General features: G+C 50.5%; 2 protein-coding genes across 3 annotated transcripts in view; one reads left to right on the top strand and one right to left on the bottom strand.

The window, feature by feature from the left end:
• Nucleotides 1–23,750, top strand: part of MTOR (mechanistic target of rapamycin kinase) — a 137,933-nt gene that overhangs the window by 70,125 nt on the left and 44,058 nt on the right. The gene's annotated exons all lie outside the window — the stretch shown is intronic.
• ANGPTL7 (angiopoietin like 7) lies at nt 1,341–6,225 on the bottom strand. Its single transcript, XM_039234940.1, has 5 exons — nt 5,856–6,225; nt 3,349–3,449; nt 2,594–2,788; nt 1,738–1,936; nt 1,341–1,510 (listed from the first exon to the last, which is right to left on the bottom strand). Exons 1-5 carry the CDS (start codon nt 6,223–6,225, stop codon nt 1,341–1,343), a joined length of 1,035 nt encoding a protein of 344 aa, XP_039090871.1.

Here is a 23,750-nt window from a genome sequence, read left to right on the forward strand (position 1 = left end):
GACTCAAGGGAATGGTTCATTTTGGCAAGAAAAATGACTTCCTAACACTCCCGATGAGTTTGGCATCTGTTATGGCTAAAGACATGCCGCCTCTCTGTACGTGTTAGTCTGCTCAGGGAAAAAGTAGAAGGGTTGGTTTGCAAAGTTCTGCAGCCTGGCGGTGGCATTGGGCTCCATTGCGATTAGGTGGCTAGATCTGACCTCTCCCAGCGGCTGCTGCTCTTTTCGGCCCCCGCCTTTTCGCTTTCTGGCTTCCAGCTTTGGCTTCCCTGAAGACTGTAACAAAATCAGTCTCTTTCTTACCGCTCACCCTCTGGTTTTTCACTTAATTTCACCCTCTGGTGATAATTTAAAAGCCAACAAGTTTAAAAGAATTTATTGTGGAAGGAAAAAGAGACTTTGGATGTTTACAACATACTACAGTATTTTATTTTTACAAAGCACAGATGCCTATATACAGCATGAATTATTAACCATAGTGTCATCTACCTTCATTTTGCAGGCACTTTTTATAGACAAGTTAAAAGAGGAAGCTCTTTGAGCCCTTTTCTTACAAAGTAAAAAATAAAAACAGATATATCTGTATTGACTGAACAGTTTAAGGCAGTTTTGTGTAAGCATCCACGAGGAACTTTCCCCACCTCCTGAAACTCCCCAGCCGCCACTAGACCCACTTGTGCCTTTCAACACACTGCACCCTGACCAAAGCCGGGCAGGGAGGTGCCAGAGGCCCCCCCTGCCAGGCCCGGGACCCCAGAGATCCCTCCTGGGTCAATCCACTGGCAACAGAATTATTTTCATCTTTAAGAAAAAAAATATGTAGACTGAAGGTAATTTCATTGGATTGGATTTAAAAATTGAAACTCCTTTCCTCCACCACTCTCTTTTCTGCCTTTCTCCATCGCCCAGGGCCTCTCCTCGAAGATCAAGATCACACAATTCTTTTTAGCCAAGGGGTCTATTTTCTGCCCTCACATAACCTAGGCCTTTGACTAAATAGACACAGTGATGTCATAATTACTTTCCTTTCACCGAAAAATCAAGTGGAAAGGAGAGGCTTTGAGTGAATACGGCAGAGATCAGAGGCACAGGGAGCCCACCTGGGCCAGCCCCCTGAGAAGTTGTGTGATGACCCATCGTGGTTAAATAACTCATCACACTTATGTAATGTCCTTGTCCTTAACAGTTTCATTGGGCTCCTTAGAGACGGACACTCATTGGAGATTCTAGGCTGTTTTCCATCCCTAACTTTTCTCTACTCCCTCCCTCCCCTTCCCTGCCCTCACCCAGCCTCCGTTTGTCCCCATTTCCCCGGCCCTGCCCCACTCCAGGCCCCCCACTCAGGGCTGGAAGTCTTCTGGGCGGATTTTCATCTCCACGCGCCGGAGGGAGTAGCTCGAGCCGTGCCAGCCGTACCACGTGATTCCATCCAGGTGCTTGTTGTGCTCCCCGAGGCGGTAGTAGACCCCATTGAGGTTGGAGTCTGTGCAGCAGTTGTACCAGTAGCCACCTGGCCCGAGAAAGAGATCGGGGGCCGTAAGCCCAGTTTGTCCCTGCCCCGGAAACGGTGGACAGATGGGCCGGGAGGATTGGCGGAGGGAGCCACTGCCTGAGCAGGAGCTCAGCGGTCAGGGCCGGTATCCACCGAAGTGCGAAAGCCAGGACGCCGGCCGTGCGGCTCTGCATCCAGCCTGCCCACCTGGGACACCCCCCCCCCCCCCCGCCCCCGCACCTCACCTTTGCGCAGCTGCGCGCATTTGTCCAGGCAGTTGTCATTGTCCTTGTCCTTGGTGCTGAAAGCCGTGTTGTTGTGATAGAGGAGGGCGTCGTTCCCTGCATCGCCGCTGTAGTTCCCCAGGAAGAGGCGGTAGCTGTTCAGTTCGTTGCCCAGAGCGAAGCGGCTGTACTCGGCGTGTCTCACGTTGCCCTCCCAGTCCTGTCGGGAGCAGGCGGAGCCTGAGAGGAGCTGCCACGGGGCTGCGTCTCCTGCCGCCGCCAGCCCCCCTCTCAGCGTGCAGCTGCGCGTCCTTTCACATGGGGGGGGGGGTCGGAGCCCAGGCTGTATCGTCTGTTCGCCTTTAGCTACCACACTAGGCTTGGGAGTCACAAAACAAGGATCCCTGGGCAAAGGTCCCTCCTGAGCCCCCATCTGGCCTGGATTAGCCTCTCTTTCTGCATCCTCCCTGCCCCGTCTGTCTGCAAGGTGTGGGTGTGTGTTTCCCCGTGTCCCACGCAGAGCCATTTGAGTAGGTCACGGGGCCTCCAGTCCCCTCACGACCGTCACCAGTCAATGTCAGAAAGGTCTGCACACAGAGGAGCTCAGGCCCCAGGCCCGAGCGGGGGCCACAGTGTTTCAGTACAGCTGACTGTTGGCGCCCCCGCTCCGGCCTGAGTCCAGCCTCTTGTGTAGCTGCAGCCTCGCTTTGGTGAGAAAACAGGGAAAAACCTCTTCTCCCTCAGCTGTCCGACAGCCTGCAGGAAAACCGGCACAGCAAGCACACAAGCCCATAGTCCGTCAGAGTGGGAAGGGCGCCCCCGGGTCGCACACGGTTGTGTGCGGCACCGGCTCCAGGCGCAGGGGCCTCACGCTCACCTCCATCTCCACGCGCAGCCGGGTTGGGCGCCTGGAGAGCCGATGGATGTGTTCGTTCCCCAGCCAGAAGTCCCCGCGGATGCTGCCGAAGCCCTGCTTGTACTGTCTCCAGTCCCGGAAGAAGGAGACAAGGCCGCTCTTGCGCCTCTGGATGGTGGTCCAGCCGCCGCCGGACGTCTCCATGTCACAGAACACCTGTGGCAGAGAGGATGGCCTGGTCAGCAGCCCACGGCGGCAGGAAGGAGAGCGAGGGTGGGCCTCGTCGCCTCCCTCCCGTTTCTGCAGGGCCGGTGGATGTGTGCGGGCTCACTCTGACTCTGCCCCAGTGTCGGCGAGCAGGAGCGGGGTGGTGGTTTGCTGAGGAAGAGGTGTCAAAGTGGAGGACGGGGCAAGCGCACATGTAGTTAGAAGAGAGGAAAATCTGGGTGCACTCTCTATGTGTTCTCTCTTTCCCCTTCTCCCAAGATTAACTCTCTAGGTTTGGCAAGGCTCATCAGCAAGTTGGGTGGTTATAGAATGATCTGTGTCGGAAGATTTGGCGTTTGGTCGGTAGTGACTTGAAGGGACCAAAGAGATGCTGGGGGAGGGGATTGCCCCCACAAGTTGAGCGTGTGGCTAGCTCTCTGATATTCAGTGTGTTTGATTCTCTGTCTTGAGTTTCCCATTCTCTAGACCGTGACCGGTCCTGTGGCCCCCAGCTGTGTGAGGGGACGGGGGACAGGTAGAACCTGGGCAGTGGGCTCTGGCGACCTCACCTCCAGCTCAGGGCTGCCCAGAAAGTCATCAGGAGGAAGCTTGTACACTCCAGAGATGCGGTAGTTCTTCTGGTAGAGGGACGAGCAGTCATAGATGGCGTCTGCAAGAGGAGCAAACCGCAGGAGTGAGTGCCCAAACCCAGGGGCTCCGCGGTAGGTGGGCATTCGTGCTCTGCCTCTGTTGGAAGTTTAAAAATTGAGACTTCATTTCTACCACGAAATTCACAGGAGTGTTCATTACCAGGCAATGTCTGGGTTTTGGAGGTGGGTAGCCATTAGGTGACCAAAAGGGGGTGTATTTTGGCTTTGTTGGTGTTGGGGAAGCCCTCACCTCACATGGATAGCAGCAGCAATGAGACCAGCAGAGAGGTGGTTTCAGGTTAACCCCAAAATAGATCATCCTGCTGAGTTCTAGGCCGTGAACTCTGGGAACACCATGGGATGCGAGGGCCACATAACAGATGCGCCTGTTTAGTAAATTTCACTTCTGGGACCACTAGCGTCTCTTACCACATACATCATGAGCATCTCATAGGGTCTGGTTTTGTTGTTTTCTTGGTTTGTCTGTTTGGGAGTGGGGGTGGTTTTTCAGAGGGAATGGCTATTTCTGCCTTTGACAATGGCTATTTTTATCTAGAGAATGGCTACTTTTATCTGTTTTTGCCTACTAGGACCCTAATTAAGGGAGATCAATTTAACATCTTCTCCCTCCCCCCCCCCCCCCCCCCCCCCCCCCCCATCTAACACTGCTCATTCCTCAAACGGAAGCGCAGACACCCTGGGGAACCTTGGGGGCCTCCCCTGGTAACATCATTAAACAAGCAAACCAGAGCATCGAGCGGGCTGCTGGTCACCCTGGGGTTCGTTTAAATGCTTCCTCGGCCGCCCTGGGGCTACAGCTTTGTGCCAGATTTTGTCTCCGGGTCTCAAGTCTCGAGGACACCTTTCCTGATGGGACTCGACGAGTGGGAGCTCTTGCTGTCCAGGAGACGTTCCCTGCCCTCTGTCTCTGGGGTCCTTTCCTTGGGAAACACACAGGTGCTCACTGCCACCAGGAGCCGCCCCAGGCAGAGCATACTGAGGGAGGGGGAGGCGTGTGCCTCCACCCTCGGCGCCCTTCGTTCTCTGTGACTGAGGAAAGCATCGACTTACAGCTCTCTCCGACGAGCCACCTGTGTAGAGAGTCTAAAGGTGACCCGGCACCTGGTCGTAGACAAGAAAGCTGAGGAATGATGTCCTGGGCAAGAAGAGTGAGAGGCCCAGCAGGGGAGCTGCCTTTGACCCCCAAGAAACTCCCTGCTGGGAAGGGAGAAAACCCCAGTTGGAGGAGCGGGAGGCAGCACAGTCTCCAGTCTGGCCTGCTCTGCCGCGCGTCTGGGTTCATCTCACAGGCCAACTCAGGACGCACTTGTCTGGAAAATGTCCCGAAGATGCCTTCCTAGTTCCCCAGTGCCGGGCAGGAAGTACTTGCTTAGGAAGTGACTTTCACACGGCGTTTATTAGATAATGGGCCATTTAGGCTTATTTCACGTTAAAGCTTTTTTTCCCTTTGAACTGAATCACCAGTGACTTACTCTGTTCTGTTTCACGACTTGGTCTATGAGGTGACCAAAAGTTTTTATATCAGCCATATGTGACATATCTGTAGGATCTTCTCCTGACAAGTCATCATTTCCTGATGATTTCAGAAACCCCTATTTCTTGTCTCTGAGCCATAAATTCACCTTGGCCAGTCTGAGCCAACCTAACGAGCAACCAAAAGTTACTTTAGAAAAAAAAGCATTCAATGTATCTTATGGGGGGAGGCGGTGGCTAAAAATCCAGATTTCAGCATTGCATTTTCCTATTTGCTGTAACAGAATTTTATTTTAGATCATGGGGAAAAATAGAAATCTCAGAAGTGAGGAACCTTGAGCCTATCCTTCCTGACACAAAGGGTTTCTTTTCCTGGCTCCAGGCAGCATCTATACCTAATTTGGAGCCAGTGGGAAGAGTCATGTATGCAGAGACAGGACGCAAAAACCCATTAATGCCGTTCCACTGAGTCTTACGGACACGAGGGAACGGTTTTTGGCAAAACTTGGCTTCTAGAGCAACAGATGTGACTGGCAATTTTGGTGTTCATGCCTGCTTCCTTGGGACTGTGGGTACAGCCTGTCAGCTCTGGGTAAGGAAGCGAACCAATCAGGGAGACTCGAACCCTGTTTCTAAGACTTGTGGTGTGACTCTGGGCAAACCACGCCGTCCCTCTGTGCTCCAGTGGGGGGAATTCATACCTTCCATATGCTGAAACATGGTGTGAGTAAAGAGACTGTGCAGACACTGGGGACATGGACAGAAATTTAGAGAACATCAGCGCCGGTGGCACATTCCCAGGAAAACATACTCCCAAAGAACCCCCCAGTCATCGTTCTGATGGCCAAGCTCTCCAGAAACCGTGCCACGCAGAGGTGCTCAGGTGTGTGAACGAGAAGGTGTCAATTAGCGTGAGGACACGTCCTCCTTACCTGCTGAGGTCTGGGTGACAGTCTGTGCTGCCTGTAGCTGCATGATGTCAATCTGGTTGTTCATTTCCGAGTACTTGCTCTCTGCGTCTGTGAGCCGTGACTCCATGCGCTTGGTGCTGCTCTCCAGCTCCATCACCTGCATGACCACACTGACCCAGTCCCTCTCCTGCTTCGCGCTCAGTTCGCTCAGCAGACTGCTCAGATTGGCGATCTGGGCCCTGAGCCCCTCCGCCTCCGCACAGCACGCGGCCACCTTGAGTTGCGCGGGGGTCTTACGCTTCGGGGGCTTCTGTGGCCACGCCGGGTGGCTGACGAAAGCTGTGATGAGAATGCAGAGCCAGGTCAGAGCTGAGAGAGTCTTTTTCAGCATTTCGCGGGCCCGGGTGAGGAAGAGTCTTCCTTTGGGGGATCTGGCTCTGCCTGACTGAGGTCTGCAAAGCTGCAGCAAATCACAACCACGCACTTTCACTCTGGATGGGCTCACCACCCTGTTGCCGCCTCTCTTCCCTTGCTCTTTCTTAGCCTTTCTCAAAGCTTGAGGTTAAAAGTGCAGCTTCGTTGGGCTCCCTATACCTTTTCTTCCCAACCCCGAACGCTCTACAAACTCAGCATCTTAAATATTGTTTGCTGCCTGCATCTCCACCCCCACTGTGGTCGTGCCTGGTGATGTAGCCCCTCCCAGCTCGTCTGGGAGGGTCAGGTGCCTGTTGGGTGAAGTCAGCGCAAACTTAGGCCAGAGGGGAGGAGGGACGCAGGGGCGAGTCTTCCTTTCCTTGCCTGCACAGTCTCTGGGCTGAGACAAGAAGACTGAATTTGTGTTTCCAATTTCGCCTATTAGATTATGCCCCTGCCAGCCCCTGGCTCAGCTCTATCAGCGAGCAGGGCAGGGTCAGAAGAATTTCCAAATTCCATTCTACAGGTTACATAACCATGGGGTGAGCGTAAGGTAGGCAAAGAGAATTGGGAATAAGACTCCCTCCCACTCACCCAGGGAGGCCTGTTAATGTAATCCGTGCTGTTTATATGATGATCCGGTATATTTTTGGCACCCTACTGAGTGTGCTCTTAACAAGGCTGGTTATTCCTTTCTCTGATCATCACTCAGAGAATGATGTTTTCCAAAACCCTCATTCCACCTAGATCTGACACTGTCACAGTGGAAAATCTCCAACTTAGAAGAGCTCTAGAAATAGAGTAAGCATCTCAGGAAGCAAAAAAAAAAAAAAAAAAAGACTTCGTAGTTTGCATCCACAGGATTTGCTCAGTCTTTCTTTTTATGCACTTTCTTCTTCCACAAGTGGCCCCGTATTAGCTCCTCACACTTGTCATTTGACAAGGAGGTGTCGGAGAGGACGGCAGGGACGGAACCCCAGGAGTGCTGGACACGGCCCTGGTGTGGCCATGCACACGTGTGTCGGTCCGTAGGCACAACAGGGCACAGGCCCATCCTTGGCCCATGATTTGAAACTTGGAATGTATATTAAATCATAGCGAAGGGAATCTCCGTCCCCTAATAAATCCATATTGACAGTCTCATTTCCCTCTTCCCGTATCACACAGTTTGCGAATCTGAAGCTCTTCTCTATATATGATGTACATCCCTGAAAATAGGGATACTGTCACTTCTCATGTATTATATTTGAAGGGTGTTACTCCTTTGAAAACAAACGGGGAAAAACCTGGGATTTCAACAAACCTTAAATACTTAAAATGAGCTTTTCACTGAGAACATGTACAGAGGCCCCTCGGTCCTGAAGCGGTACTGACTCTGCCTCTGGAACATACTCTTTCTGCTTCCGTGTTACAGAGCCTCCGAGGCAGACCTTGTACTCTTGCCGGTCGGTGCGGGTCCTTCACGCAAGCCCGGTGCCTGACCAGCCCCCTTCCCTGCCATGGTCCCCGGAGCCCTTCAATACTTGGCACTTCTGGCTTCAGAAAGTCGTTTCTGTTCAGCAGCTAGAGTTACCAGACGGTATTTTTTTCTCCCCCTTTAAATGACAAAGCAGTCGTGGCTCAGGTAGCCCAGGGCTTGTGTTCTCCCCTCCCGAGTCTCCTTGCCTACCGAGGCGTGCGGGTGTGGCCAGCACCCCACAGCAACTTGCCGTTCCGCTCGGAAGAGCCAGTCCCTGCGCTCAGTTCGCAAGTACCCAGCCCAGCTGTCTCGGCCACACGGAGTTCATTTCACTAACACGAACGCAGCCCCCACCATCACCATCCAACGGCCCCCTGAACCCGGTGAGGATCCTCAAGTCCATCTCCCAGCCGTCAGCTGACACCGAGCCTGTGCCGCGTGCCGCTGAGGCACGTGGAGCGTCACGTGTGTCCCCGCCGTCTTGGCTCCCACCTGCAGCAGCGCAGTAGAGGAAGGAGCAGGGAACAGTGGGGCGTTAGGGACTCCCGGCCAGCTTTTTGTTTGTTCTTCCCAGTGGCCACTTCCCAGGCCCAAACAGGAAACCGTTATGAATAGAGTTTCATATCTGGGCAGAAAGTGAATCAGTCATTTGTATCCGCAGCCCATGTAGCAATCGCTTCTGGGGTTCATAGGTTTGGACCAGAAGCACCTAGCTGTTGGCATGAATGCCTGCTCTCTGACATTTATTTGCTGAAAACCTGTTTTTCTAACATGAGGGGTAAGCTGGAGACAGCTGCTTTCCTTATTTGAAGATTTTCTTAAATCACCCAAGCTGCCCGAATGTCAATAACCCCCCCAAATTTAAAAAAAAAAAAATATATATATATATAGCAAATTAAGAGCATTTCCCATGCCAGATCGATCCTGTAAACATTCACAGCCCTGCAGTGTCTTAGAGCCTAAATTTCTGAAAGACGGAAAAGTAAGCTCTTGTTTTGAGTACAGCTAAGCCGGTGGAGAAAACCAGGAAGAATGTGAAGGACGAGACAAGTTTTCCCTTCGGCAAGAGGCTTTTACCTTCTCTGCCCTTCAGTGGATAAAGTGACACTAAAAATGGGAATTAACTGAGAAAATGAGGAAAGCCTGTGTTGGACATCTTGCAGTTTTTCCTTTTCTCTATTTTGCTGGTGGTGAAAGAGGGTCAGCTCGGTGTTCCCGGGGAAGATGTTTATGAAAATCAAGTTTATACTCTTAATGAGAAAAGCCAGGGAGCTTTTACTTAGCCTGGAAGTTCTCAGAGACTTCACTGTCTGGGCTGCAACGCCTTGGGCTGGCGCCAAGAACTGGAAGCTTCCGAGCAGCCCGAGGATTACAGCGCTGGGGAGGGCCTAGAGGTGGGCTCCCTTCCACCCAAGCGGAGCATCACGTCCCATTGTCTCAAAAATGTCCCGATCGGAGAGCCTCCTCCTTTGCTAATATATTCCTGGCCTAGCTGCCCCTAAGCCATCACTGGCACAATTGGTGAGGGAAACCGCTCCCCTCAGAATCAGACTCTCAGTCTGTGGAAAGAGTACATCTCAGAAGAACCTGTCTTGTCATTTCAATAGTGTTTGTCATGGGGATATTTTACTTCTCCTAAAGTCTTTTAGTGAGTCACAGCTTTGCCTTACTGTATGCAGCCATTTAACACCTGATGCTTTTTTTTTTTTTTTTAAATGTTTATTTATTTTTGAGAGAGAGAGAGACAGCGCGCAAGTCGGGGTGGGGCAGAGAGAGAGGGAGACACGGAACCTGAAGCAGGCTCCAGGCTCTGAGCTGTCAGCACAGAGCCCGACACGGGGCTCGAACTTACATACTGTGAGATCGTGTCCTGAGCTGAAGCCAGATGCTTAACCGACTGAGCCACCCAGGTGCCCCAGTACCTGATCCTTCTGTCCATCAGTCCTGTTTCTGTCTCAGCTAAATGCCATCCATCACAGAAGGTACATCTGTCTCTCCCTAAGCCTCCTGACTTGCCACCTCTACCAGAGTGCATTCTGGACGTGTTAGAAATCGTTTCTCGGGCCTCCTTCTAGAATCTATTATTTCATGACAGCACCTAGCAAAAGAGCCTGTCTCTGCTCTCAGACTTTGTAGTAAACCTCTGCTCTGTTAGCCAGCGTGCAGGGCATTAGTTAACAATGCCGGCCCAGCCTCACCGTTCCGTTGCAGAGACAGCTAAGCTCTAGGACAGTGTGACATGCTAGGTCGGGGACACCAAGGAGGAGGAGTACCCAACCCAGATGTATTCTGGAAGGCCTCCCAAGGGGAGGGATACCCAGGTTTCACAGAGAAAGGAGGAGGTAGCCAGGGGTGGGAGGTGGGCACTGTGAGCACGGTGCAGCTTTTTGACCTTGGCTTAATAGGAAGACGTAAGTAGTTGAGTGTGGCCTAAGAGTCCGGGGCAAAGGACAGTTAAAGCAGAGAGGAGGTGTGGAGCCAGGCCTGAGGGCCCTGAGGAGTCCCTGTGAGGAGCCTGATTGCTACTCTGAAGCCAGACGAGCCTCTGGAAGGAATCTAGGCAGCTCTTACCTTTGTCGCTCTATTTTCCTGAGTCTCACCGGAAAAGGGGCTTTGCATACTTGCCCCACAAGATTTTTAACTGGAAACGGGTGGCATAGAACATCCGGATTTCTTGAAATTGTGATGCATTCATATTAAATGTCCTGAAGGGATCATCTGGCTTGAGGATTAAGGAGGCTGTATACAAAGGATTTGAAATAGTTGGGTCTAGAAATCAGACAAATTTGGGTTCTAATACCTTCTCGTCATTTGGTAGCTATATGACCCTGGGCAAATTATTTCTCTGGGTTTACACTTCTGTGCAGTGGCGATGTGAATCCTAACTACTTTACCTCACAGGACTTGGGGTTCAGTAAAGCAAAGGATTAAAAATAGTTAAGGCAGGGCGCCTGGGTGGCTCAGTTGGTTAAGGATCCGTCTTCAGGACATGATCTCCCCATTTGTGAGCTTGAGCCCCGCATCAGGCTCTCTGATATTAGCACAAAGCCCACATCAGATCCCTCTGTCTTACACTCTCTCTCTCAAAAATGAAATAAACATTAAAAAATAATAACAAAATAAAAATTAAAAACAGTTAAGGCATTTTTGGGTTGCCTTGGTGGCTCAGTCAGTTAGGCATCTGACCTCAGCTCAGGTCATGATCTCGTGTTCTGTGAGTTCAAGCCCCACATTGGGTTCTGTGCTGACAGCTCAGAGCCTGGAGCCTGCTTTAGATTCTGTGTCTCTGTCTCTCTCTGCCCCTCCCCTGCTCACACACACAATCTCTCTATCTCAAAAATAAATAAATGTTAAAAAAAATTGTTTTAAATGGTTAAGGCATTTTTGAATAAGATAAATAAATTTAGAGGAGCTAAACTATGAGAAATCAAGATTTATCATAAAGCTACTATTAGTGATTAAGGCAATATAGTGGTGGCACAAGGCTAAACCCATAGCTAAATGGAGCGGAATCAGATGTCCGGAAACACCCACATGGATGTAGACACTGATTTTTGACAAGGTGGCACCACAGAACACTGAGGAAAGGGCAGTCTTTTCAGTAAGTTCTTCCAGGTCAGCTCGATAGCCTTACGGGGAGAAGAGGGGCTCTTGACCCTTGCCTCACGCCACACATAAAACTTCAAGTTCAGAGGAGGCCTCGGTTCCACGTGTGAAAAGTAAAACTAAAGCTTCTAGAACATAGGATATTATCTTCGGCATGTTGGGAGTAAGCGAAGGTTTCTTAAACAAGATACAAAGAGCGCTAACCATGCAAGAAAGTGTTATCAAATGCAGTAGAAGGAGTTACCTCTGTTCATTAGAAGATACCATGAAGAGAGTGAAAAGGGAGGAAGATTATCTCCAGTACGTATCTTTGTGTATATTGCATCCAAAGTATATATACAACTCTTCTCAACTTTTAAAAGGTAGCCAACTTCAAGACTGGCAAGAGATGTTACCAGGCACTTATTTCACAAAAGAGGTTCTCCAGAAGGCTGATAAACACATGAAAAGCTGCTCAAGGTCATTAGTCATTATGGAAATTCAAATCAAAACTATCACATACCACCAGTACACACACACTGAAATGGGAAATGATGACAGTGCCAAGTGCTGACGAAGATGGGGAGCTGTCAGGCTTTTCATATACTTCCTGTGGAAATGAAAATTGCTAAAAACACCCTGGAGAGCAGTTTGTCAGTGTCCTCAAAAGCTGAACGTACCCTGTGACCCAGCGGTGCTACTTCGAGTTAGAGTCCTAACGGAAATGCAAGCACCCTTGCACCAAAGCCAGGTATGAGAACATTGGTAGGAGCACCACTCGTACTAGCCAAGAGCTGATGGCCACCTGAATGCCCATCAGCGAGATAAGTTGTGGTATATTCATAGAGTGAACTAGTCTTCAGCACTAGAAGGAAAAACTATCGTGGCATATGTAGCAACACGGATGTTTCTCCCAGACGTCATGTTGAGTGTCAGGTGAAGTTCAGACCCTGGCAAAACTGTGGGGCACCTGGGTGGCTCAGTCAGTTAAACGTCCGACTCTTGATTTTGGTTCAGGTCATGATCTCACAGTTCTGTGGGTTCAAGCCTGACGTCAGGCTCTACGCTGACAGGCTCTCCCCCTCTCTCTGCCCCTTCTCTGCTTGCGCTCACTCTCTCTCTCTCAAAGTAAAAAAGCAAACAAAAAACACTGGCAACATAACCAGTTGTGTCAGACATCAGATAGATAGTTGTTGCCTCTGGGGATGAGGAGGGGAGCCGCAGTCGGGAGAAGCTCAGTGCTTCTGGGCAAAGGCTGTGTGTTGTGTTCTGCTTCTCGCTCCAGGTGATATTTACAAGGTTGTCTTCACTCTGCGATTTGTCAGGCTGCGCCCTGTGTGCACTTTTCTATATATGTGTGTTACACTTCAACTAGGAAGTTGGTTTGACAATAGATGGTGCTAAGGGTGCCTGGGTGGCTCAATCGGTTAAGCGTCTGACTTTGGCTCAGGTCATGATCTCACGGTTCGTGGTTTCAAGCCCCACGACAGGCTCTGTGTTGACAGCTCAGAGCCTGCAGCCTCCTTCGGATTCTATCTTTCTGTGACCCCCCGCCCCCCACGCTGTCTCTCTCTCCCAAAAATAAATAAACATTAAAAAAAAAAATAGATAGTGCTCATGAAGCAGGGTAGTAACGGACATAGTAACGTAGTCAGTGTCCAGCCAGCCAATATTAAATATTACCGTTTAGGTGTGTAGTTATCATCTCATCATAAAAGCCTTCCCTGCCCTTCTGAATCCAAACTAAGCTCCCTCACATTAGTCCCCATCTAGGCGCTCTGTTTTCTTCGTGATGTTTACCTTCACAGCATTTATTTCAGAGTTTTTTGGTTTCTTTGGGGGGTTGCTTATACATCTAGTTCACTGGCCTCTAAGCTCTGTGAAAGCAAAGCTGTCGTATTTACCATGGTAGCTCTAACCTCTATCTCATCACCAGGCTGAGACCAAAGAGCTCCTGATTTGGAGCTTGTCAAGTGAGAGAATGCATCCCCGGCAGGTTCTCGTCACCTAAACGTCTGTCACGGAGTATAGGGGTCTCTGTCCGTGGTCACTGGTGGTACTTTGTCGTGGTGAGGTCTTCGTCATTGGCCCCAGTGGTCTGTCCCGCTACGAGTCTGTTTTCCTTCTGTCAGCCTTCGTCACAGAATCAGAGGAAGTGGGAACTGGAAACACTGACGTCATCTGGTTCCACCTTGTGTTTTAACCACTAACTGGAGGCAGCATCCTTACTGCGCAATCCCTCTGTCTCCCTGGAAACCATCGGTTTGTGGCTCACCCTCTTTCTTTACATACAAAGACGATGAGCAGAAGGACCACTGAGCATTTGGGGCAAGGTTTTGTCCCGCTCCACTGTCTTCCGGAGGCCCGGGTGAATGGTGTACCCGGTCACTTCAGCCTGCACCAGCCTGTCAGTCCACCAGCATCGTGGCCTGAGGGGACCCACGCAGCAGCTGACGTTGAAGGCAGCACATCCCCGTAAAAACAGCCGCACCGCTGGATAGCTGTATTCCCCAGACCTTATCCAGGAACCTGACAGATCTTGCTGTCTCCAAAAGGGGATGAAATACCCATTACGTTGCAGTAGCAGAAAGTCACTCTTAGCTGGAGACAAGACCCTGTCACAGGTGCAGATTAAGGTCCCCCGTTCATACCCTGGGACCACAGAGCTTCCCTTTGGGCCGGACCTCTGCCGCCCTGATGTGGGCAGCACTGATGGGGAAAGTGGACTGTAATTCTTTGAGAATGTTCAAGAAGTCGAGCCAGTTGTGCCTGAGCAGCCACTTAATGGCAAGCGTGATGGCTCTTTGCAGCTTACTGGCAAGGGCCAAGAGGGGTGAATAAAACCCACTCTGTCTTAATTCTAAACACATGTTCCCAGGGTGTCACCACTGTGTTGCTTGGAAGTAGGAGTCCTGCTTTTACAGTTGTTTCCTGGCTTCCAGAAAAGGTACAGAGTCATGTTCTTTTCCCCCACCTCTGCTGGAAGAAAAGGCACTCCGGCCAGAGGGGTGAGGACTTGCTCAAAGCTCCTCGCTTCTCGGCAAAAACACATTCCAAACCTCTGGGCTCATGCTGACTTCAAAAGCACACTGTGCCTCTAGGAATCTGTGCCCCTCGTCGGGCAGCTGCTCGCAGGGGAGAGTGGGTGCACCCTCTGCGGCCAGAGCACTAACGCAGATTGTATCTTCTTGGGCCCATCTTGTTCTTTCGTGCCCTCTTAAAGTCCAGCCCTACCCAAGAGGTCAGGTCTCTCACCAGCCGCCGGTAGAGCATAAATGTATTTCTGGCTGTTAGAAGACTTTCTACAAGTTCAGTGTACAACAGCATGCCTTTATAGAGCACCTTAAAAACCCCAAGGGAGGCTGCTTGTCAGTGCAGGAAGCCGGCCGCCAGCGAGGAGCTGTGCAAAGGGAAGAGCACTGGGGTTTCCCCTAAAGCGGAACCGAAGGGACAGAGCGTCTTTCATTGCAGCCCAAGACCATCCGCAAGGGAGAAGCTCACGGTAGTTCAGCAGTGAACGTCTGCCCCTCCCCTGTATCTAGCTCACCCTCCGGAACGCCTCGAGATTTAATGGGGCCACTAAATGGTGAGTTAGAGAAGGGGCTTCTGATTTTTATGTGCCTCAGTACATAATATCAGTATTTCTACAGTGCGGCCGCTCTCACTGGAGCAGGCAGCCACCTCGCATCTGCTTGTCCCGGCACGTGGGGAGAGCGCAGCACTGCCAGGTCAGCGGATGCCACCCGGCTCACCTTTCTGCAGTCCCACTTCGTCCCCGCTAGAGATGGAGGCAGAGCTCTCTGACATCGGGAAGCCGGGAAATCGGGATTTTACCCAAAATACCAACTCTGCTTTGAGCAGAGACATTTGAAAATGAGCCTTGGGTTCACCCTAGCAGCCCTCGCCGCTTTCGTTGTCCTCCTGACAGCTCCTCTTTCTAATTGGCTGTCCCAGAGCTCTTCATTCCAGTCTGGGTACAAAGAAGCGGAAAGGAGGAGAAAAACCTCCGGGCATCACCAGGAAAGGAGCAGCGCTTGTCGTCGAATAAAAAGATAATGGCCAATTTGTCAAGAAGTGTTGACAAGAAAGATAAAGTTGGAAGTAATTAACTGGCTGACATGCTGGGACTGATGTGTCCGCCAATGGCTCCCTAAATCAGCTGGAGCCTTGGAAATGTGACAGCCATTTGTCATTTTTACAGCGCGCCTCTGACGGGCCCCTGGGTTGGAAGCTCGGCCAGCACAAATCGTGTGCTTTGACACTCCGGGGCCACACGACCTCTCTGTGCCGTATGGGCTTGTTCTAGGGCACCTGGGCCCCACGTCCAGCAGGGGCTGCCTGGATGTGATGTGTGAGATGGGACAGCCTGCCGGGCTTGTCACTGACGCCCCATGTTCCTCCTTGGTGCTCAGATTCCCCGAGTGGGCCTTGCAGACTTCTGCCAGACAGATCACTTACTGCCCACATGAGAGCACTGAACATGTGCCCCTGAGCGACGCGCCTGGTGGCCGAGAGTCCCAGGCGGGTGCTGCCCGCCCGTCAGCCCAGAAGGTGCACCCGTGAAACCCATCACAGGCCTGGGAGCCGCAGGCAGGGTGAAATCGTGGAGCTGTTTAGCATTAATTACCAAGACTGGATCGAGTGGGGGACACCTGTGTTATGTGAAAAAGCAGCCTACAAAATGACATGAATGCTCCACTTGCTGCTGTGTATAAAGCACGTTCTTATTTATATAGAATACGCGAAATATTCTTATTTATGTAGAATAGGCGAAAAGGTGGTTAAATTGCAATGAAGTTTAACATGAAGATCTACCTCCCCTCTCCAATCTTGGCAAGATAGGCGTTTTTGTCTCCCCTGCCCCTGGTTAGCGTTCTGTCTTTTTCACTCTTGACAGCTCCCACTTTGTCACATGGCGGTTTAGCATGTCCTCCAGGTATCGTGACAGACACGCCATTTAAACTATGACCGAAGGAAAGGGTGAAGATCAGTAACAGTTCTTTACCCTTACGCCACTCTGGACTGAGACGTCGGGAACCCAGTGATTGTCCAAAGCAGGCCACCCGCTTCTGCATCACATCTTCCTTATCCTGATGCCCTAGGTGGGTCCTCGGGCACCAGGGATGCCGAATGTGCCGGTTTTGAAACCTGCTGAGGAGACCCACCTTCTGTCTGCAAATATGTAGAAAAGGACCAAAGTGACTTTTCCTGAGTTCTGAGAGCAGAAAAGGGAGGTTTGACCCTAGCAGAGCCACGGGTGCCATTGTCATCACCTGACCTGGCTGTCCATGGGTGACTGAGGCCACCAGCCTGCCGGCTCTTTCCTACTCCCTGCATTTAAGTCAGCCTTTCTCCGTGTCGCATTTCCGATGCCTTCGTGTTGCCTTCTGTCTTCACTTACCCTATTCAGAAAGAGGCTGCCACACCCTCGGGTTCCCCAGTCTACCTTGCTGCTCCCAGAGTCCCAGGGGAACTGCCAGATCTACCTGGCCCTGTCCGGGAGTCATGCTTGAGGCACAGAGCTAAGTGTCGGTGCTGGGAGAAGGGACAGGGAATGGCCCGAAGCGGCTGTGCCCCTGTGAGAAGCAGAAGAGACTGTTCGATGCAGGTGGTGAGGACGCAAAGCAGTGTCCACTTTGGCCTCATCTTGGCTGGTCAGGAGCTCCTCGGTCAGACCTGCCAAGGTCCCCAGTCAGCTGTGTTGCATGTGTCCCCAGCCTGGCGCTAAGGGAATTCAGAGAATTCTTACTTGACCGGGAACCAAGCAAAATACAGACTGTGGTCTGCACTAGAAATAGACAGGAGAAAGAAGGCCCGGAGCCATTTGGGAAGCGAGTGCATAACGTTCTCATAAATTCCTGATGGGAGCGCTAGGAAGGCCTAAGCGGTCCCCCAGATGTGACCGCAGACTTTCCGACAGGCTCAGGCTTTGCTCTTAATTGCCTGAAGGTCGCCGGGGCAGCAAGGCTAAGAGATGAGGTTGGCCACCAAGTGAGCCATCCAAGAAGGAATTGATTATCAGGCCAAATCACTTGGGATTTGACATCAGTCCAGAAGCCTGCGGAGCAACGACTTCAAGAACCCTTTGGGAAGCAATAGAATTCTTCAGGTGGTAGGAATGGCATTTGGATGCCAAGCCAGAGACCCTCTTACTGCTGTGCCGTGGGTCAGCATTAAGACCCTGAGCGGCTAGGGACTGACCCTTTCTGTCAGTCCCATCCTTGAGGGACTGGTCCCCACCCACACGGGAAAAGCACTGAAGAGAAGGGAGAGCCATGGGGAAGTAAGCAAGCCCTCCCGCCAGCATAGCTCCTGTTATCACTCCCGACGGGGCAGCAAGAGAAGCTGCTCACAGCTGAGCCACTGGCCCACCTGACCCGCTTCCCCAGCTTCTGAAGAAGAATTCTTGGAGAGTGGGGAGGGAAGATGCCTGGTGTTTGCCATGAAGGCATTGAGGCAGCGTATCGTCCTTATTTGTTAATTCAGCTCAGCTCTAGAAAGTGTCTGCCTCGATTATCAAGGATTCCCAGTGTATAGTTCTCGACTCCGCTTCCATTAATAAAAATTTAAGTCTTGGGTTGGGGAACGAGGAAAACCGAATGTCTGTAGTAGTGCCTCTCCCCTTCTCGCTGTCCTACCTCACTGTTTTCTCATCTGCCTCTTCGCGGGCTTCCTAACGCCCGGCTTCTGCTGTGGGCTCCGGGACTGATGACGTCGATGGGCTCTTTCTGTTTGCTCTGTAGATTCGTGACTGTGAGATCTCAGCTGGCTGCTCCCGCTGGAAGACGGAGCAGAATGCAGACAGGCCCCGGCCCGTGTGGCCTCTGCCAGCTCACAAAGCTCTGTTTTCTTGTGGCCTCGGCGCCTGCCGAGAGGAGACGGGAAACTCGTCAGCCTTTCGTTCCTGCAGGTTCTCGTGGGCACGTTGCTGCCGAACCTCCAGCTCTCTCACCTTGTTTGTTGTCAGGTCTGGTCACCCGGACCGATGTCACTGGGGTCTGGTTTGTGTCGTTAAGCACTCCTTTGTCGTGGGGTTTGGAACGGTTTGCTTTTAAGCCTCCAGCAGTAACAGGGCAAGACTGAGGGGCACGCAAGGGAGTGTTTATAGAACGGACGAGAGAAAACTCCCAGCTGCCCCATGAAACAAGAATTCTCATAAGGGGGCTTTGAGTGAAGGTGATTACTTCCCACGAGCCAAACATACAGCCTCTGCCTTCAGCCTCATAAAACCACGTCTGAGTTTAAAAGGGGAGTGACTGTCAGAGGATGGCCTTGTGTCACCAAGTAGGTAGGAGACTAGGCACTTAACTACTGAGTTAACAGAGGCCTTTGTAGCCCACACTTCGCCCCCTGGGCTGTGTCTGTAAGCCTGGCAGCCTCGAACATGCTGCCTTGGAAAAGCCCACTGTGGCCACCTCACTGGCTCTTTTGTCTGGGGGGCTCCCAGGCATACCTGCAGCTTCTGAAAGGAAAGGAGAAAGGGGATGGGAGCTTCAGGGTCAGAGGGGCGGTCAGCCACAGCATCCATAGGGAAATGAAAATGAAACCTTGGTGGGGCGCCTGGGCAGCTCAGTCAGTTAAGCATCCGACTTGGGCTCAGGTCATGATCTCGTGGTTCGTAGGTTCCGGCCCTGTGTTGGGCTCTGGGCTGGCAGCTCAGCCTGGAGCCTGCTTTGGATTCTGTGTCTCCCTCTTTCTCTGCCCCTTCCCCACTTGTGCTGTCTCTCTCTCTCTCAAAAATAAACATTAAGAAAAAAATTTTAAATAAATAAAAATAAAATGAAAGCTTGGTGGGGCTGTCTTCTCTTGCATGGCGAATTAGAGGAAATACAGCCCACCCGGTGCTTGCTTTCCTTTACTGTACAAGTATGTATGCATGCCTACTGACCCAAGAGCAGAGGCCAAGGCACTGTCCCTCCCGTTGCAGAGCTACAGTATACCCTTAGTTATTAATTAAAATCCTTTTTATTTTTTTGAAAATTTTAAAGTTAATTTGAGAGAAAGCGCATGCATGCAGGCATGGGGAGGAGCAGAGAGAAAGGAGAGAATCCCAAGCAGGCTCCACTCTGTCAGTGCAGAGCCCAGCTCGGAGCTCGATCTGTGAGATCATGCATGACCTGAGCCAAAATCAAGAGTTAGCAGCTCAACCAACTGAGCCACCCGGGTGCCCCAACTTAAGATCCTTTTTAGGGGCACCTGGGTGGCTCATTCGGTTAAGCATCCAACTTCGGCTGAGGTCACGATCTCACGGTTGGTGAGTTTGAGCTGTGTTGGGTTCTATGCTGACAGCTGGGAGCCTGGAGCCTGTTTCAGATTCTCTGCTCCCCTTCTCTCTGCCCCTCCCCCACTCATTCTCTCTCTCTCTCTCTCTCTCTCTCTCTCTCTCTCTCTCTCTCTTTAAAAATTTTTTTAAAGATCATTTTTAATAGTATGGTGGCCTGTGACCTGGGCCATAGCTTGTTCATATGTAAAATGGGAATATTAATATATAGTGTCTGCTTCATTGAGATAACACATAAAAGCAGTAAGCCCGATGGCTGGTCCACACAGTAAGCTCTCAGTAAATTTAGGTATCTTTTTGTTGTTACTATAATACCCTGCCTCCCACGACGGAATGCCAGAAGTCATGGCGGAAGGAGAAAGAATTAAGGTCCCAAACAAGATGACAGACTCTCGCATCACCAAGAGTTTTGTTCACTTCACCAGGACCTCTGCATCCTCATTCTCCAGCTGCCTCATGGCGCGTGGGGAACACTCTACGGAAGGCAAGAAGAGAGAAACGTAGCATGGGGAGTAGGTTCCATAGGAAAATAAAGAGGGAAGAGGGAGGAAGAAAGAGTAAATGGGGAGAGCGACCAGTTACTTAGAATCTCTGCTCAGAACAGTCGCCCGCAGGTGTGCACAGTCCCCTTCCTTCCTTCAGGTCCTCAATCCAGAGACCAAGGACTTATTCAGGGACCCTTCCTGAGACCAATCCCACTTATTTTTCATGGCTGTGTTTTAGTCATTTAGTCAAAGCTATAATCTTTCAGTGATCGTCCTTACTGTTGGACAGGGCTCATTGTGAATTTCAAGGTACAGCCCCCAATTTTCTGGCAGGTTCTAAAGGCCTGGTCAGTAGTTCCGCCAGTGAGCCCAGCATCTCTGTCTACAGGGGGGACTTACTTGGACTTTCCCTTGAAGGAGTAGGGGCCATGTGCTGCCGGTGGGGTTTTTTGTTTTTTTTTTGTTTTTTTGGTTTTTTGTTTGTTTTTAATTTGCAAAGTTAAGTTCATCTCTCCCTAGAAGAGGGCTGTCAAAGCCATGGCAATGTTAAGGTAAAACTCCTATTTCTCCCCTGAGGTTCCTAGTTCCTACTTCCAGATTTTGATCAGCTTGTTGTAAAGCTCTCCTTTTCGGGCATAATGAGTGGGAGAATGGAGTGGGAAGAGGCTTTTGCTCTCTTACGTTTTTGTGTTGCTTTGTCCCAAGTGAGGCAAGCTTTGACAATGTTTGTAATTTGCTCTTGAAAATAGCATGTGCTCCAGAAAACAAGATTGGAAGATGTTTATTGGAACTCCTGGATTTTTATGTCTGATCCTTAGAGTTAACTTCTTATGCTTTAGGCAAGGAATACATTGTCTTTCTCACCAGAGCAGTTAATAATCTCTGCCACGGCCGTCCCAGCAATCCATGCTGGCACCAAAAAGAACATACAGACTATGTAATTATGTGTATGTACATATGGCATATTACATATTTGAGTATAGAATATACATTGGTTTTTTTTCTTGTCTTCTTATGCTTCCAAATCTTTGGGTTCAAGGAACTAGTTAATCACAAAGCTGTATCCAGTAACATTGATATTAATACAGTTCACCTAGCCCTGTGTGAGTGAGCTTATTAGAAAAAGTCACATGGGGCACCTGGCTGGCTGTGTTAATAGAGCATGTGACTCTCGATCTTGGGATTGTGAGTTCAAGCCCCACACTGGGCATACAGCTTACTTAAAAAAATAAATAGGGACAGCTGAGACGGTTGAGTGGCCACTGCTTGATTTCGGCTCAGGTCATACATGATCTCACAGTTTATGAGATCAATATCCAACTCAGGCTATGCTATGTGCTGACAGCTTGGAGCCTGCTTGGGATTCTCTGTCTCCTGTCTCTCCACTCCTAACACACACGCACTCTCTTTCTCCTTTTCCTCTTTTCCTCTCTCAAACTAAGTAAATAAACTTTTAAAAATTATGTAGGGGCGCCTGGGTGGCTCAGTCGGTTGAGTGTCTGACTTCAGCTCAGGTCATTATGGTGTGTGGGTTTGAGCCCAATGTCACGCTCTGTGCTGACAGCTCATAGCCTGGAGCCTGCTTCTGATTCTGTGTCTCCCTCTCTCTCTGCCCCTCCCTTGCTTGCACTCTGTCTCTCTCTCTCTCAAAAATAAATAAACATTAAAATTTTTTTAAATTATGTAAATAAATACATACATAAAATTTTTTTTAAATCTCATAGGACTTTTTTTTTTTTAATATTTTTATTTTATTTCTAGGAGAGAGAGAGACAGCATGAGCAGGGGAGGGTCAGAGAGAGGGGGAGACACAGACTCTGAAACAGGCTCCAGGCTCTGAGCTGGCAGTCAGCGCAGAGCCCAACGCGGGCCTCGAACCCACGAACCACGAGATCATGACCCAAGCGAAAGTCGGACGCTCAACCGACTAAGCCACCTAGGCGCCCCAAAATCTCATAGGACTTTTGGAGAGAGAGAAACCATGATGCTATCACTTCTCTTTGAATGTTTTTGACTCTAGCAGACTGACCTGTGGAGAACATTCTGGCTCATGGCCTAGGAGCAGCACAGAAGTAGCGATGGGTCTGCCCAGTATATCCCACATGAGGTCACCTGTCTGCCGTAAATGACGGAGAGAGACGTCTGCATGGCGCCTCTCACCTCCAGCTGCAGAGCCTAGAGCCTGGGCAGCCTGCTCAAATAGTCCTCTTCAGGATGAGTCTGGAACCTGTGTTGATGATTTCCTAGTGCTGACTCGAGTCTCAACTGGGTGTGTGTTTTTTCGGCACCCAAGCATATAGCTATGTTTCTAGCAACCTTCATCCTTAGACAAAATCACATGAAGGAAGAAGCACAATTCAGGATCTGCTTAGCAATTTCATACCTGTTATTTCATTTTGCTCCCTGAGAAAGCTTGTGAAAGAAGTAGTATTAGCCCAGTTTTATAGATGAGAAGCTTAAAACTCAAAAAAGGGGACGTGCGTACGGTCATACAGCTTATAGGCGGCAGAACCAGACCTCCAGAAATGTAAACCCAAGCTTTCTGACCCCAGATCCAAAGCTGCCTTACCCCCACCCCCACCAAGCCTCCCCTTAACAAAGGAGAGTCATAAAATTGCTTCAGGTCGTATGGAGACTGTCCCCATTCATTGTGGGCCTTGGGGAAAGTTGCTACCCTTTCAGGCCCCAATCTCCCCAGGAGTGAAACAAGCCTGTTAATAACTCCCCTTCCCACTCACTCAGGGATGCACAAGGTTGGAGCAGCAATCAGTTGGAAAGATTATTTGAAATGTGCTTTGTAAACATGAGGCATTAGATTATTACTTTCACAAATGTTAACTTCTCTAGTTTGACAGATTATAGGCAGTTCCCTCTCGGTTTTATTGGAATAAATGTGGTGGAATTTGAATTTTTTTAAATAATATTTATACCAGCAATCCCTTGCCATTTTACCACATTCAGCCCAAATCCTGGAATTTCCCAACACCACTTAGAAATTAATTCTAGTCAAATAGACAGTTTGTACTGAGGGCAGTAAACTGGATCCCTTGCTCGTTAAAACAGTCTAGACTCCCAGGTTGGACTGTCACCGTTTGCTCCCCGCCTGTGACCAGATAAAATCACCGTTGTCCCATGACTCTCTCAGGCCTGCTTCGTTCCTCGTTTCCATCCTTCCGTAACTCAAGCTTGTCCTCGGTGTTGGCTTAGTTGCTGTTTCCCCTCTCACGTGTGTTCCCATGGGAATGAGGGTCTAGGCCCTGCTGCTGTCCAACTTCTGGGGCCTCTCCACAGCCTCCCTGGATAGCCGGCGCCAGGTACCCGCTGCCAGTCTCCTGCCCAGTTGTCCCAGTATATCACAGTCCCCCAGTCGGTCCCAGTGGCCACGTGCTGCCCACAGATGACAGCAGAGTAGTGTGTTGCTAGAGAAAAGCATCGTTCTACCAGGCACGTGGCCCTGGATGAGGTCCCTTGGCTGCCCGCTGCAGAGGGAGGGGGTGGTACTTGGAGAGGGACTGAGGAAGCACCCAGCTTTGAAGGAAATGGGCTTCGTTGGGGGAGCGGCTTCGTTGGGTCAAGACGGTTGCACAGCACGGTCCCTGGGGTGCTCTGTCATTAACGTGGATGACCCAGCCTCCGTGCCACTTCTGTGTCACCCACAGAGCCTGATGGGTTTTATTTATTTTGATTGATCT

Source organism: Hyaena hyaena, unplaced genomic scaffold (genome assembly GCF_003009895.1).
Source record: "Hyaena hyaena isolate Hyena2069 unplaced genomic scaffold, ASM300989v1 scaffold_94, whole genome shotgun sequence".
NCBI lineage: Eukaryota > Metazoa > Chordata > Mammalia > Carnivora > Hyaenidae > Hyaena > Hyaena hyaena.